Source organism: Stylophora pistillata, chromosome 14, assembly GCF_964205215.1.
Source record: "Stylophora pistillata chromosome 14, jaStyPist1.2, whole genome shotgun sequence".
In the NCBI taxonomy this organism is placed as follows: Eukaryota; Metazoa; Cnidaria; class Anthozoa; order Scleractinia; family Pocilloporidae; genus Stylophora; species Stylophora pistillata.
Window position 1 is genome coordinate 3,772,495 of NC_142532.1, and position 16,936 is coordinate 3,789,430.

The 16,936-nt window shown below is 38.5% G+C and overlaps 2 protein-coding genes across 4 annotated transcripts in view; one reads left to right on the forward strand and one right to left on the reverse strand.

Annotated features, from left to right (window-relative positions):
- Window positions 1–4,287: 4,287 nt before the first annotated feature.
- Window positions 4,288–15,582, reverse strand: LOC111330204 (uncharacterized). Of its 3 annotated transcripts, XR_015995309.1 has the most exons (8): window positions 15,556–15,582; window positions 15,100–15,168; window positions 14,758–14,867; window positions 14,438–14,645; window positions 13,436–13,505; window positions 13,101–13,201; window positions 8,081–8,232; window positions 4,288–4,585 (listed from the first exon to the last, which is right to left on the reverse strand). XR_015995309.1 is itself a non-coding variant. In XM_088744979.1 (7 exons), the coding sequence occupies exons 3-7, from the start codon at window positions 14,760–14,762 to the stop codon at window positions 4,502–4,504; spliced, it is 468 nt and encodes a 155-aa protein (XP_088601105.1). In that variant the 5' UTR covers window positions 14,763–14,867; window positions 15,100–15,168; window positions 15,556–15,582; the 3' UTR covers window positions 4,288–4,501. The 3 variants fall into 3 exon arrangements, 2 of the variants coding, with proteins under 2 accessions (XP_088601105.1, XP_088601107.1); XM_088744979.1 differs by lacking the exon at window positions 8,081–8,232; XM_088744981.1 differs by lacking the exons at window positions 4,288–4,585; window positions 8,081–8,232; window positions 13,101–13,201; window positions 13,436–13,505; window positions 15,556–15,582 and adding an exon at window positions 13,858–14,085.
- Window positions 15,582–16,936, forward strand: part of LOC111330203 (uncharacterized) — a 39,807-nt gene continuing 38,452 nt past the window's right edge. Inside the window, exon 1 of the mRNA XM_088744963.1 lies at window positions 15,582–15,979. The gene's annotated coding sequence lies outside the window, so the exon portion shown is untranslated. The remainder of the gene's footprint in view (window positions 15,980–16,936) is intronic.

The window sequence follows — 16,936 nt, forward strand, 5'->3', positions numbered from 1 at the left end:
TCCGTATCACCATGAGTACTGGTTGTCTGACAAACCCTTATCAGCAGTGGATCACCACAAGCACCTTGGTGTCTGGCTGGAGTCTTCCCTGTCTTGGGATTACCATTTAAACTATATCTGTGCTAAGGCTAATAAGGTTATAGGTTTGATAAGGCGAACCTTTGGTCCAAATAATTCTGAAGGAGACTTAACAGCATATAAGACCTTAGTGCGTCCAATTTTGGAATATGGTTGTCAGGTCTGGGATCCGTATTTAGTGAAGCACATCAAAAGTATGGAGTCGATACAGAGGGCGAACCACTCGAGTCATTTGCGGATCAGAGAAAGAATATCAGGAAAGACTTGGGGTCCTGAAATGGCCTTCGCTTGAGTAACGAAGGAATTTTATCTGCTTAATTAGAGCAGATGTACAAGATTAATGTCGGAGACTGTGATGCATAGATCCTCGTATGTTTTTTCATTTTAATGTATTAGCGAAATCACCTAGGAAACATAATTTTTAAGATGCGACCTAAAAAGACACGTACAAATTACTTTTAATTTTCATTTTTCAATCGCTACATAACAAACTGGAATAGCCTTCAAGCGAGGAGGACAATGTTAAATTTCCCACTATTCCAATACGTAGGGCTCATGAAACAAGTGTTGTAGAGCGTTTTCAAGGATTGATATTTCAAGTATTTCAGGTTTGCCTTTTGTTTTATTAAGTCTCGCCTTTTCGCCGCTACGTGCTATTTTGATGAATCTATAGTTTTGATCATTTATTTTTAGTGTGTGCTTGAACTTGGCTCAGCACTTACCGTGCTAGACATTTTAATCTCTTGTTATGGTTGAGGATAACTAGTTTGCTACGTGGTCATGTTTGAGTTGGTAAAACTGACCTTGAGTCTTACCCACACTGAACATCCTGTTTTGGAAATTCCCACGGTTAGTTAACCCAAACATGTCTGTGATTTTTGTATTTAATACTGGAGCGCTCCTTGCTGAAAGTAGTAGAAAATAAGCAGTGGAACGAGAGAGAGAAAATTAGCTGTAGTAGAAGCAGCAGTATAGGAGAATAAAGAAGAAAATTACAGTCTCAGTACCTTTCGTTAATTCGCCAAGCGAGTGTTAAAACCCCCACAACACAAGGATTTTTTTGGAAGAAAGGTTAAATCTTGTTTTTTCTATTGTGAGATGTCCAAACTGTTTCTAACGCGGACACTTCGTTTCGGCAGTGATGGCAATTAATCAAATGGCAGAACCCCTCTCAGTCGCTGCAGCTCTTGCAACTGAGTACTGTCTGCGATAAAAATGGACTGGCTATCTTCACAAATATCTTGAGTGGCTCTAGTTTTTTTCCTTTTATTACACATTTCCCCCCATGTCTACCAGCTACTCCATGATGAACATGACAAAGAAGAATTGATACCAACACGGCCAAGCTTTCGGGTGACCTCATTACGCCGCCGTGCAAAAGAAAGAAAAAGCCGAGCAAAGTGTGAATTGGCACAAAGAGGACAAAAGTCCAGAACAACAAAGTATGTAGGTCTTGGCTTAAAAAACTTCGAAATTTCCTTAAAAACTACCAAAACTACATAAAACTAGGGTTCTCTATGAAAAAGCTGTCCTTAAAATTGTAAGTTATCCATGCTGCTTGAATCAAACTACCAATGCGCGGCTGTTTGACCGCTTTGTTGTCGCAGACATCATAGACTTGTGCAATGCTATAATTTTCTTGCTAAAGTTATCAATATAGATCTTGATCTGATACTAAACCTTTTAAGATGGGATAAGTGTTCGCGAAAATTGCATTCGATTTCTCTTTAAGACAAAACAAACCCTTATACTTCTTTTTCGCATCTAGCTTCACGGGGAAGGTGATTTCCCTCTCGCGCTTAATCCATACGTCTGGACTACATCCACCTCTCCTCTGTATCTTTTTTTGTTGTACTTCTTCTTCCAATAATTGTCAGGTTCTATAGGTTCCCACAAGATCACACGTAAACTTAAAATTAGGTCTTCTTTAATTACAACACTCTCCCTTGACTTTCCTATTGAGAAATCTTTTCTTACCTCCTGAACCTGTCGAGAAAATGCTTCAATTAACGATTGCTTGGACTTGTGGAACAATAACTTCTCTACATGTGAGTGGATGACCCATTTTTTCGGATATCTGCTATCGTTATTACAACCGCTGACAGAACACCTATCTCCAAAACCCATTTAACCAGGGGTTTCTCTTTGCCGAGTTAATGGTTTTTCAAGAGTTTATTAGCCTGTCTTGACGAAAAGGCTTTAAGAGGACGTAAACACATTTATTTCAATTTTTCCTCTGCCCAGTTAAGTTACTTAACTACAAAAAGTCATTCGAGAAAGCAGTACTCTGAGCTTCTGGAATTATGTCGGCCGCGAGGTCACGTTCAAAGAAAAACGATCCCAATGTTCCCATAAAACGCAGAGAAGAAAAGGTTTTTCACCAAGAGGAAAAAAAGTCACTCACCTGTATATTATGTCTTCTCTTTTTCAGCGATGAATATTAATTCTTGTTCCTGAACAAAGCGGAAATGAAATGAGGGTAGCGATGCGCGTCTTCTCATCATAAGAAATTCGAGGGCTCGTTGCTACGCAACGAGGTTTTGTTTGACCCGCAACCAATACGGCCGCTAAAAACCGTGGAAGGGTCTATTTTGATGGCGTTTGTCAACACTACGCCCCATACACACAAACCACTCGCAAGAAACACACCATGAACGGTTAAACCTTAGTTAACTGTAACAAACAACTTGATTCGACTTTGTGGTAAGTTATATGCGTATGGGTATAGGAAGTACTTTGCATGTCCGGCTTTACACGACCTTGATAACATGGTATTACCTTCCTTACAAATTAATACTAAGACTGTTCAGTGTAGAAAATAGATTGTTGTAACAGCCGTCAATTCAGTGTCAATTCCACGTTATATTCGACCAGATCAGTTCAGTGTCAATTCCTCGTTTTATTTGATCAGATCAACTATAGTGTTGAATGACAAAACTTCGGGAGAGACTGAGCTTAGTGCACAGGAAACCTAACATTTACATTGTATCAGATTTACTTGATTAAACCTTTCTTCTTTAACATGCCACTGCTTTGCTTCGAAAACTTCTACGAAATTTCCTTGTAATCTACTACCAAAAAGTTATGTGCTTGCTATAGAGTACCTGCAGTCACGTTCCATGTGGACACCTGCCTTGGACTGTATATCACAACATCGAGCCAGGCGGTGTGCGCACTCTGATTGCCTTGCATCATGGTCGTAAAATTTTGCATCTTGATGCGTTGGTGTAAACTTCTTTGGTGGTAGCGAGATAGTGAGAATATACGTGGATTGTAATAGGAATTCACTGTCTATTGCTGTTACTTCGAAAGTTAAAAGGTTTGACGGGCCTGCACGACTCCCACCATTCCTTCTTGACGAATTTGTTCTTAGGAGCCAACTTATAAAGAAAGTTTCGAATCTGTAATCTGCCATAGGATCTCGACACAAATGGCAACAGTTACACTCACAACGATGGCAGGATGAATAATTTCAAAATCAGAAATTATATTCCTAGACGTGAGGCACTAAACGGGCCCACTGTAAAATTAAAAGAGTTGATTTGGCTCCAAAAATGTAGCTGAAACAAGTGACTTCAGTTTGGTTCTGGCCCGGTGTCAATTCAGCCCCATTGAAATGGGGCTGTTTTTGACACCAATTTTCGGGGCTGAATCAACCCAATTGTAAGGGCCAAATTTGGACCATGTGAAGGGTGAATCTGAAAAATGCTGGGGCCACTTTGGAATTTAAGGGGGGCCAAAACAGCCCCCAAAATTTCAGCCCTCTTACAAATGGCCCCTTTAAAAGTGGCCAATTCAGCCCCAATGTGAGTCCAATTCAGAAGTAGAGGGCTCTTTCCTCTGAACATTGATTCCCCCCCCCCCTTTTAGTCAAATAATGAAAATACACCGCATACTTTATCTTTTAGACATAAATATATTTAATTCTAGGTATTGTTACTGTTAAAACCTCTTACAGACTTTTCAATGACTCAGCAAATGTGATTATGTGAGGCAGCTTATCATCAAGACTGACTGAATTTTTTGAAGTACAGAAAATTATCAAACTAACACACAACAGCAACAAATGTTCCTGTTCAAGAATATAGATTTTGTTTAATTTGTGCATCTGAAAAACAATGAGTCATTGGAGCAGCATTGAGTATTCTTCCAGTGGATGGGAGAATACATGTACTTTTACAATATCAAAACATAATCTTTCATCATGTACTACCTCAGGCATTTGCCAAGTCATTGAAAAAGGAGGAAACAGTAACAAGAGTCTGCCCACACCCAATTTCAAGCAATGCTTACTCTAAAAAAGTCAAAATTGCCTTTGATTAATGGTAGGAGACATAAAAAATATAAAATGAGCCAAGTAACCCAATGACAGCATCAATAATTTTTTCTTGTGGGAGCTGAGAAATAATGCTCCCCTCTCTGACTATATAGACGAATAAATATCTCCAACAATAACAATTTGTGGCTGGATGTAATCTATAACCACTGAATCAACATCCGCTTCTCTCTGCATTAAAAACAAATTTTACAACCATATTAAGAACAAGCCAAAGTGCAAAGGAGCATCAAATTACTGGCTAGTCTGTCATGTTTGGTTGGTCATTTTCCCCTCATTCAATTTTACTCAAATGTTATAAAAAATATATATATATATTCTTGAACTTGATTAGAATGTATTTCAGAGCGCTCGACTCTTAGAGGAGCATTGATAATTATAATAATTATAATTATTGAAATTACCTGATGAATGTGGTCATATTTTTTGACTATACGAAACAGAGCACAGGCACCCCAAGCTCACTACGAGAAAAGCGGACGTGACTCTTACCGTGTTGCGTAACGTTATATATTTATAAAGGTTTGTATGGGATGTTATCGGTTTGCCTTAAAAGAGAGAAAAAAATGTCTTGTTTTGAAATAAAATGGGCTCACTTTATTGCCTTGTTGTTTTCTTTGTTGATTCCGAACGTCTCAGGCCATTTTGAAGCGTTTTCGGCGAGTTAGCGCTATTGAACACCAACATAGCGCTAACTCGCCGAAAACGCTTCAAAATGGCCTGAGACGTTCGGAATCAACAAAGAAAACAACAAGGCAATAAAGTGAGCCCATTTTATTTCAAAACAAGACATTTTTTTCTCTCTTTTAAGGCAAACCGATAACATCCCATACAAACCTTTATAAATATATAACGTTACGCAACACGGTAAGAGTCACGTCCGCTTTTCTCGTAGTGAGCTTGGGCTGCCTGTGAACAGAGCTGTTGTAATAAAACGACGAACTACCTCTGAAGTCTTGAACCAGTTTGTTATAATTATATATATATATACGCACCCGTTTTCAAAAAGGTTTTCATATGGAGAGATATACAGATATAGCTCTTTGGCATACAAAGCTTTGCTTTCATGTCCAAATTGAGCACTCTAACTAGGATGAGTCATTGCTCTGCAATTGCGCATGCTCGCTAGTGTACTCTAGTTTGAGCACTCTGGCATGGCTTAGACGATACCACAAAGGTTGGATCGTTTGGGGTGACCATATTGGTTCTCCTCCATCCTAGCATTAGCACTGCACTGATGAGGCCCAGAAGGCCGAAACAGTACTGTCTGCAGTTAGATATAGCTCTTTGGCATACAAAGCTTTGCTTTCATGTCCAAATTGAGCACTCTAACTAGGATGAGTCATTGCTCTGCAATTGCGCATGCTCGCTAGTGTACTCTAGTTTGAGCACTCTAGCATGGCTTAGACGATACCACAAAGGTTGGATCGTTTGGGGTGACCATATTGGTTCTCCTCCATCCTAGCATTAGCACTGCACTGATGAGGCCCAGAAGGCCGAAACAATACTGTCTGCAGTTAGTTATATATATATATATATAGTTATATATATATATATGGAGAGATATACAGATATATATATATATATACTTGTTTCTTGCACGTTCGCTCGTGTGCATTTTTCACGTGTCATTGTCCAACATTGCCATTTCTACGGAAACCACACAAAATATTAAAAATCGTTCTTGGAGTGACGCCTAATAACTCGGCTACTTCGCGGGCTGGTTTCCTCATTCCCAAAACAAGCCAACTGATTCGCCATCGCAAATCTGGGTTCTGTCCTCATGTACCGGTTCACAAGAGCCGTTACAAAAGACCGCAGAATACACAACAGCTAACCAATGACTCCTAAACAAAGAAAGAACAATGGCAATTCCCTTGTGAACCGGTACACCAGGACAGAACCCAAATCTGGGTTCTGTCCTCGTGTACCGGTTCACCAGAGCCGATACAAAAGACCGAACAATACACAACAGCCAACCAATGACTCCTAAACAAAGAAAGAACAATGGTAATTCCCTTGTGAACCGGTACACCAGGACAGAACCCAAATCTGTACCGCAAGGGGAGGGCATTTTTTAAACGAAAGAACAAAACAGCATGTTCTTTTCAAAGTGAAACAAAGAACCCGACAGAGAGAGAATTTCTCATTAAAACGAGATTTTTCACATGTTGGACAATGACACGTGAAAAATGCACACGAGCGCACGTGCAAGAAAACAAAAGTATATATATATATATCTCCATGTGAAAACGGGTGTATATATATATATATCTATATAAAGTTCAAAAATTGCGAGGATAGACAACTTCTGACGTCAAAAATATAAAAAATTTTAATAAAAAACGTTTCAGTCCGAGACCTTCTTCAGTTATTTACAACTTTTGAAGTAAAAAAAGAGAGCATAACACAAGATCGAAGTGCTAATGATTACGTAATTACAGATAACGACTAATGAACTGGTGCTAATAAAAAGATAACAGAAAACCTAATTGCAAAGGAAGCAATGGACAAAATTCAAGAAACAAACCCTAAAAACTAAGAGATAAGAACACTAAATTTGTTAAAATGAGTGGCGCAATCAATTGCAAAGGAGCAATGCGGCAAGCATAAAAAGGGGAGGCCCACTTTTAACTACAACTGTAAACCGTAACAAAATCCCAAAACAAGGCCTTTGGAGCCCGAAAGGGAAAATTAGCAACAAAATCCCTGGAGGGGCCCTTAAATGATACTAATTATAATATGATACTAATTATAATAAGATCCCTTGGCAGGGCCTCTGAGCCCAGTCCACACCTAAAGGGCCGACAAAATCCAAGAAAAGGGCCTTTGAACGATCAATTAGTAGCGCCTAATATAAGATGGAAAATTAATTATAGCAAATTCCATTTTTCGAATGAAATTCCTTTCTTTTATTCAAACCATGGGGTGCCAAAGAGAACAACTGAGCACTCCGATCAGCCTCTTTTGTGATTAAAGCCTATCGATCTCTTCAGAGCCACTAGGGGCCTGTGCCTGATCAATCCATAGGAACGAAAAATCGTCCAGGGTGTGTGGGGTTTGTTAAAGTGTATCGCTACTTGACAAGTTGTTTTGTTTGTGAGCATAGCAGATTTGTGATTTCGAAATCTAACTTTAAATTCAGTAGTAGTAGATCCCACGTATTGCAGGCGACATTTTTTGCAAGAAGCCAAGTAAATCACATTTTTAGAATCACAGGAAAGTCTAGAGTGAATGGTGTAATTTTTGCCAGTCTGAAAGCTGAGAAATGATTTAGATTCAACGAAGAAATTCTGACAGAGGTCGCATCTTTTCCTATCGCATTTAAAGCAGCCATTGTTATGAGGAATGGTTTGTCTCTCGCTGGCAGTTTTAAAACGAGGTGGTGCTAACAATTCTTTGAGATTTTTCGATCGACGAAAAGATGGTATGATAGAACTTCTTTCAATTTGGGGTTAGATTGCAGAATGAACAAATGCTTTCTGATTATGTTGCCTACGTCGGGCAAGTTAGGATTAAATGTAATAACAAATGGAAATAGTTTCTTCGTTTCTTTTCCATGAGTCCTGAGTAAATTATTTCTAGGGATGGCGGAGGCCTTGGAGAATTGTTTAGAAACTAATTTGGAAGGGTAACCCTGGTTAAAAAAGTACTCTTTGTACTCACCTGTTCTCTCGGCAAAAAATACTTCTTCAGAGCAATTTCTTTTCAATCTTGTGGCTACTCCAAAAGGAATAGCTTCGAAAGCGTGCTTAGGATGGCAGCTGGAAGGCGTAAGATATAATTGGCTATCTGTAGGTTTGGAATAGACGTCTGTCCTGATAAATCCATCGATAAGATATAAATTAAGATCAAGTACGTGAAGTTCACGCTCAGAAAAAACTAGCTCAAATTTAATAGTAATTTGATGTAGGGCAGGAAGGCCCTGCAGCCATAGATCAAATACATCGTCTCGACATCGCCACCATAAAGACGGCTTTATCGGACCAGAAGACTTGGCTTTGTGATCAATTTCGCCCATGGCTAGATCGGCATAGCTGCAAGCATTCTTCGGACCCATAGCTGTGCCATGGATTTGAAAAAAGAAATTCTCTTTAAAAACAGAATGGTTGCTTTTCAAACAAATTTTTACGGCTTCTAAAATACAAGTCGTGGATGGAAATTTGTTTTCTCTAGTATTCAAAGCCTTCCTTACTGCAGTGAGGCCGAGTTTGTTATCGATGTTAGGGAACATTGAAACCACGTCCCACGAGACCAGTAAGGTGCCAGTTGTGTTAAGATGTTCTATTTTGTTAAGCAGGTCGGTGGTGTCTTTAATAAACGATGGTAATTTTCGAGCAAGTGGTTGTTAATAAAATTCAGTAAAGGCCGATAAGTTTTCAATTGCCGTGCCACAATAAGATGTAATAAGTTTGAGCGGGTTACCCGTTTTGTGTGTTTTGAGGTTTCCAAATACAACTCCTGGTCTCGCTTCTTTATTTAAAACCCATTCGGCTACTCAGTTCGGGAGAAATCTCACCTTTTCCTAGCCATTTGGAGCACCAACTGTCTACTAATGCCAAATGTTTAGAGGTTGGGTCTGATTGCAAAGGTTCATAATGCAACTGATGGTTAAGCTGACCAACATTTTTTCCTCGTACTTTCTTTCATCAATTAAATCAAATCGGGATCCCGTTTGCTGTGAGGTTTGGAATGCGAATCTTTATTGATCCTCCTGGCGCGGTGCACCTTTGTTGGCCTGAGAGTTCCACTAACGACTTTATATATATATATAAAGTGTGACTTGATTTTCGCAGAACAGTGCTCAATACATAGAAGTAGAGCGAAGTATATATTGTGGGAGGAAAAAGACAAGTAAACTACAATTTCATCCCTACAAGCCTGTTTTGTGGTCGCCCGCTATATATATATATATATATAGCGGTTATAAATTAATGACAGGAAGATTGTTTCACCATTACTCTGAGTTTCACGCAGCTTGCGCTGCGATCGTCAGACGGTTTATTATCGATGGAAAACATACCGTGCTATAAAGTCAATTTATAAATAGAAATTATAGTTAAAATAATAGGAAGCAATTAAGAAGACAAAAGGACTGTTTCTATTGGTTTCGCAAGTAGAACTTGTTTTCATGGCGGCACTTGGAAATTAGTTCTGATCGTTTGTTTAATGAAGTGGGTTTGTCCGCGGTGATAATGAGGAATTTTTCGGCAAGGCAGAGGTTGCATGTTCTTGAGTTTCCTTTGTAAGATGCGGCTTTGTGGATTGTCGACCAATGGATGGAGTAGGGAGTGTTTGTGCTCTTAAGTTCCCAAATGTATTTAGATAGCTCGCTGCTGTTAGCGTAGGCTTTCTTTTGGAATGAGAGGGAATGCTGCGTGTATCTTTGTTTAAAAGAATTTTGTTACGCCGATGTAGTTTTTGCCCGTTTGTTTGTGGTGACTTTAGCCTTGTAAATTAAGGAGGAAGCGAGGCAGTTGTTCTGTAAGGGACAGGCTTGTTTTACTCTGCAGTTGCACTTGCGGTCTTGGCTGGTCGAGGGGGGCTTCAGGATTTTCTGATTGTGCCTCCTTTTCTGATTGTGCCTCCTCAGAGTAATGGTGAAACGATCTTCCTGTCATTAATTTATAACCGCTATTGAAACGCTCTGCAACCCGCATCGAGCACTTTTTCACAGCCACTTTTCCTAGTCTGTTTATATATATATATATTTTTTTTATACCGTGTGATAGGTAGAAAAAATTCAATCAACTACATTTCATCCCTACAGACCTGTTTCGTGGTTGCCCACTCATCAGGGGATTTTACAGTGAAACGAAATCAACCGGGGCCACCCAACGTTTTTTAGCCAATTACAAGACAAGTACGGAACAAAAGAATGGGAGTTCGTTCACCAGCGGTCAAATTAAACTGCTCGTTTGACTGGAGTCGATGTGAAGACATGCGAAAGCTTCTAGTTTTTTTACAGTGAAATAAATATGTTGTTTATTTCGTTTAGGGTAAAAGCGAATAAATATTTACCTAATAGCAGCCGGTAATTTTGAAGACTGAACAGCCTCAACGTACGTAAGTAACGAATAATGCTGGGTAAACCAACGAAATTTATTTTTCGAAACACGGTCTGGAATGTCGGACAAGAACTTGTATAATTTACCGAGTATTGCTGCCGGGAATTTTGAAGACTGAACGAACTCAACGTAAATTTACCAAATTACGGCTGAGTAAACTTTTATAACAAAAGTTTTTCGAAATAGGGTATGGAGTTTTGAAGAAAAAAGCTTGTATAACTTACCGAATTTTGGGGCCGGGAAGTTTGAAGACTGAAAGGACTCAGACTTAAAGAAATTTACTAAATTACGAACGAGTTAACTTATAAAATATATATTTCGAAACACGGTCTGGAATGTCGAGGATGAAAGCTTATATAATTTACGGAATAATGCGGCTGGGAATATTGAAGACCAAACGGACTCCATACAAATGTGTTTGCGGAATTGACACGGCCTGAGATTTTGAAGACGAAACGGTTTTACCTCAAATCAGGAAATGATTGAAATACTTCCCGACTTTCAAACTACAACGCAAACGGAATCAACCACCGGTAATACATGCAAAAACTAAATTTGAAATTTTCTTTGTCCTTGTGATTGGTTAATAAAATTCCCGGTAAAATTGTAGATACGGCCGTTTTTCAGTGATATTTTAAAAATATACTTGTGTTGAGCCGGTTTCGCCTTGAGGTTTAGCCGGCCGTAATTTGATATATTTATTTACATTGATCGAGCCCGTTTCGTGTTCAAAATTCGCGGCCGCAATATTCAGTAAATTATATAAGCTCTCGCCTTCGGCATTCCAGGCCGTGTTTCGGAAAATATATTGTATAAAGTGAGTCGGCCGCAATTTGGTAAATGTAACTTTAGTCAGTTTAGTCTTCGAAATTACCGGCCGCCATTCGGTAAATATTTATTCACCTTTACCGTAATAGAAATGAAAAATATTATATTTTTTTTTGCTTTAAAAAAACTGTAGCTTTCGCATACCTTCACATCTGATCTAGTCAAACGAACAGTGAAATTTGACCCTCCGTGATTGATCTGCTGATGAACGAACTTCAATTTTTTTGTTCTAAACTCGTCTTGTGATTGGCTAAAAAACGTTAGGTGGCCCCGGTTGAGTTCGTGTCACTGTAATGTGGTTGCCTACTCATACCCTGATGAGTGGGCAACCACGAAACGGGTCTGAAGGGGTGAAATGTAGTTGATTGATTTTTTCCTGCCTATCACTCGTTGTACTCGCTCTACTATATATATCGAGCACTGTTTTACGGATAACAAGGTTAACCCATATATATATAAATAGAATAAATGTTTGAAAAGAAAATTTGCCCTGAGCGGGATTTGAACCCACGTCCCCCTGTAACTAGTCAGGTGTGATGATCACTACACTATCAGGACAACCATGCTGGCAACACGGCAATCAAAGATGTGATTTACGTGATCGGAGACGCTCACCTTGAAAAGTGAAATTTCCCGGGAGACCACGTCTCCGATCACGTAAATCACATATTTGATTGCCGTGTTGCCAGCATGGTTGTCCTGATAGTGTAGTGGTCATCACACCTGACTAGTAACAGGAGGGACGTGGGTTCAAATCCCGCTCAGGGCAAATTTTCTTTTCAAACATTTATTCTATTTAAGTATGATTACTTGGGGTGTACAGGGTCAGGGTTTCCCTCGCATACAGAATAGATATATATATATATATATATATTTATTAAAAACTGGATCATTGGATAATGCAATTCAAGACTCCTTATTGGTTTAGCCATTATGGTATATGAGCCAATATACCATACTCTAAAAATTAGGTAAGCGTATGTGTCAGCTTAAAATTCAAAGAGAGCTAAAAAATTTAATACAATTTAATAATTTGAATTAATGTTTTTAATAAAACAATTATTCCACTCGCGCTTGTTGGATATGAGATGATTATAGCCAACTCGGCGCTACGCGCCTCGTTGGCTGTTTATCATGTCATATCCAGTGCGCGCTCGTGGAATAATTGTTAAATATATATAACTAACTGCAGACAGTACTGTTTCGGCCTTCTGGGCCTCATCAGTGCAGTGCTGATGCTAGGATGGGGGAGAACCGTGAGGGTCACCCCAAACGACCCAACATTTGTGGTATTGTCTAAGCCATGCCAGAGTGCTCAAACTAGAATAAACTAATGAGCGTGCGCAATTATAAGTATATAATATATATGTAGAATGTGCAATTATAAGTATATAATATATATATGTAGGATGTTTTTCTAAAACTATAAGCCAAAACATTAAAAATGGAAATTTAGCTCAATACTTGTAATTTGTGTTCCCCTCAAGCCTGGAAAAAATACACAACTCCCAAAGTATCTGAGCATATCACAAATGAACATGTGGGGTGTTCAACCATCAGAATAAAGAAAGAATCAACTATTCCATGTGCAGCATTTATCTTATGGTTTGACCATAGCAAAATTAAAAAAAAAATTTGCTAAATCACAGAAATGGAAAAAAGAAGGAAAATGAGTACAACCCCAAAGTACTTGAAGCTTAGTATCTGGACTTCATAAGCAAATGGGCTCAGCAATTTTAGCTGTTCTAGAGTATTTTTGCACCAAAGTAGCAGTTTTTATAGATTCCTACCTCCACAATGGTCACAACTTCATCTTGAAGTCCCGTTGTCTTTCCACTCTCCTGGTACAGAACTTTGTTGATGACCAGCAGGGATGTCCTATTTTTAATTTCTGAAATTTAAATACAGAAGAATTTATTTTTTGTGAAAATGGGAGACATTAACCCCTATATGACAGAATATTGTCTGATCTAGCAGTCTGGATAAACTCCCCTTAAAGCCAGGGCTTATACAAGTTGTAAAATCAAAGGTAACTTCCAATCAGATGTCTGTGACAGCAGCAGAATGTTTTACACAAATCAAGGTATAATACTTCTTTGTAAATGATTTAAAACTTCATTTTTACCTTCTCTGTTACATCCCTCTTCACTAAGGGCAGCTCCCATTCCAACCATTACCTCATTGAACACCTTAATCTAGGGAGACAAATGCTATTATTAAAGACTGTTGGTAAGGAACTTGCCTTTCATACTCACAAAATCCCTCTTCCCCCCTTAAGAAAAAGACTTAGTACAATTGGGAAGCCTATCGTTTAAAGGTATTGCACTGGAATCTCTGACAGGTATCCTAGTGTCAGCCAAAAGTTGGCAAAAAAAAAAAAAAAAACCAAACAAACAAACCTGTAACTGGTTTACATTTATGACAGATATAAGCAATTTACAGCAACTACTTACATGGACGAAATATTTCAGAGATGGTTACTCCATCAACACATCCTTTACCAATACAGGGGCAGTTATTATTTCATGGCAGCGGAGGGGGATTGTTTTGTCCATAAAATCCCTATGAGCTTTGTGCTTTCGGGAGTTTTTCCTCAGCATAGACTTTTAAAGTTGCCAGAGTGTCACCTGCAGGTAAGTCTGGCTGCTTTGCCCAAATACTGAAATCTTTTTTGTGCCTTTTGGCCTTAGAGGGACTAGCTCCAGCAGGATCAGCTGGACGTTTGGGTTTTTGGATCTTTTTCATTCTGTTGAAAATCTTGACTTCCAAATAGCCCTGGAAAAGGGTCAGGACACTGCATAAATTAATGCCTAATTTTTTTGCATGTTTGTTAGTAAACTTAACTCAACTATTGATATTACTTTCAATACGTGGAGTTCTCAAGTTTTTCAGTTGGCATTGTATTCTGCTCCTTTCCCACTCTGTGCCTCCTAACTGAAAACTACACATTCAATTCTATGGTTGATATGGGTTATAATTACTGGTAATGGCCAATCACACTTAGAAACTTAAAAGATCAGTGACTATTTTGCACCTTTTAAGTTTAAACCAAGAAGTTCAGCACAAAAATTTTTATTTTTACCACAACCAGAAGAAGCAAACTGATAGATTTTTAAACTTCACTAACCCATTCAGTGTCTGAGTCAACAAGTTTCTTGCCAGCCATACATGGATGCTCTTCAACAATTTTTTTTGCAATCCACTGCCTCTCAAAGTGCTTTGGGTGACTGGTGAAGCGATTGATGCTTGTACAAACATCCCACACCAATTCACTTTTCTGGTTTGCACTGAGGTATCCCTCCTGGATACCTAACTCTACTGAGGAAGAGATCGAACTGTAAAAAAGTAAACAAATAAATTTGTCGTTGGCAAAGAGTAATTTTTTGTGACTAAATAGTCTCCATAAAAGTAAACAAACTGCATTAAAGAGAAAAAACATAAACATACCTCATTGATATCAATGATGTACTTTCACCAAACTATGTACTTATCAAGAAAGGAAATCATACTCCTAGGCACTTCAGTTTTCATGAATTAACAAGGATTGCTTTAAAAAACTAAAAAGAAAGGAAAAGTTTCTTAGCCTCAATGGAAGCTGAAACTTTGAAAGCCATCCAGGAAGAACCTATAGGTAGAGATATTTTTTGAATAAATGAAACTGTCTGATAACATCTTATAAATTAAATAACTTTTAATTTATCAGATTCATACATTGGGTTTACTTTGTTTTATGCATAGTGAACATTAATACATATCTAGTATATTTCAATAAAAAATAGCAAATCTCACCGTTTTTGATGGGTGCTTTCCCCGACATTTCTCTTCTTTAACAGATTCACTGGTACCTTATGTTTTTTCCTTTGGGGTAAAATAGGAAGAAAGGAATTGATAATGTACTCTTCACCATCGTACCCTAAAAGAACTTACTTTAATACCCAGTTCTATCACCTCGGCCATGATACAAAAATCCTTGGGCGATTTTCCATTTTCAATAGATGTCGATGTTTGTTCTAAATTTTCATCATCGCTGCTGTTGTGAATCGTCAATCGACGTGTAAAACAAATTGCTTGGAGAACTTGATTCAGCACAGAAAAACTAAGACATGGACAAATATCACTAATTTTTTCAAGGAAAAGTTCAAGAATTCGGAGTGAGGAAGCTTAGAATCAGTGAGTCGTGAAGGAAGTCAAGTTCATCTTGTGCAAATGTAGTATCCGTTTCGAATTGTAACTTAATTATCTTACCAGTGAAGAACTCGCACCATCTCTCCATTGCCAGAAATCTGGGACATTTAGAGCCCGCGCACATCAGCGGTAATCTTACAGAAAAAAATGGCGGCCGTAGGCTCCAAGAGAAAGCGTTCGATCATAAATTACAAGGATTTGAATGAAATATCGTGTGTTGTTTAGTATGACACTGCCAGAAAAAGTAAAGGGAAGTTTTTTGAAGGGGATAGGCTCATTGAGAAGAGGAAAGTTGGCCATGTGAGTACATGTCAGAACGAAATGTTTTTTCGATTTATTTGATTTTGTTATTTTTTTGGGATGATCGTGAGACATGTCTGTTCTTTCATTGTCAGAAAGAGGAGTATCTTGTGAAATGGAAAGGTTGGCCACTGCGAGCCTGCAGTTGGGAGCCAGAAGATCACCTCACACCACCCTTATTACGGTGAATGTTTGCCTTATATAACTGATTGAGTTACTCAATGTCCTTCTTCTCGTCTTTTATTTCCCTTTTTTCACTGAGTTTACCATGTACAACCGTTAATGTAATACAGAAATAAATGCAGTTTTACCATCCACAAGCTTGTAGTTTTATTTTATTTCAAAATTCAGAACTTATAAAAAGCCTGTCAAGCCGGATAGCTACCGGTTAGAGGTGGCTGGAAGAAACTTCTACCATGCCATGCTAAGAAGTTTGAAAGGGAAGTCTTCTGCCCCTGTAGATGTACAAATTGACTTTGATGTGCAGAGGTATCTATGGAGAGATAGAGGGGTTGTATCTGAACACCCTGGATACAAACTTTACAATAAAGAAGACTTCTTCCGTTTTACCACCCTTCCTGAGAGCTGGTGGTATTACCTTGATCTCCATGGACAGGGTAAATCTGTGGATTTCCCTTTGAAAATGAAATCCCTTTTAAGCTGGACTCCGGTTCAATACACTAAAGATAATGGAATGCTGAAGCAGGCACCACGAGCACCAGTTGAAAAAGTGATAATACACTTTTGCAAGAAAGCATGCAATATTACAAAATTGTGATGCTAGTTAATTACAGAATGCAGGGCCACTGTTTTGTTCATCATCAATGCCTCTCCAATTGGCCCAGTTCCAATGAGAGATTGGACATTTCCAAGAGCTTCAATTAGAATTAGTGTATTGGCTTCAATTTTAAAACCCTATCATCAAAAATCAATCATTTGTATTGTCAGAAATAGCTTTCCTGAGAATTTCCCTTTGCTTGTCTTCTCTCCTACATTTGGTAGCAATTCCCATTTCTTTGAGTTTGGTTTTTAGCTCAGGGATGGTCATTGTGTCCACATCACCCTCAGTAATTGGTGGTTCATCATCTTGTGTTGGGGCAACACACAGTCATGGTCTCTTTCTTCTTTGCTCAAAGATGTC

Coding starts and splice junctions, on each gene's coding strand:
- LOC111330204 (XM_088744979.1), bottom strand. Junction 13,506..14,437: donor TTGACTCAGACACTGAATGG/GTTAGTGAAGTT, acceptor TTGTCTCCCTAG/ATTAAGGTGTTCAATGAGGT. Junction 4,586..13,100: donor AAGTTGTGACCATTGTGGAG/GTAGGAATCTAT, acceptor TTTTTAATGCAG/AGAGAAGCGGATGTTGATTC.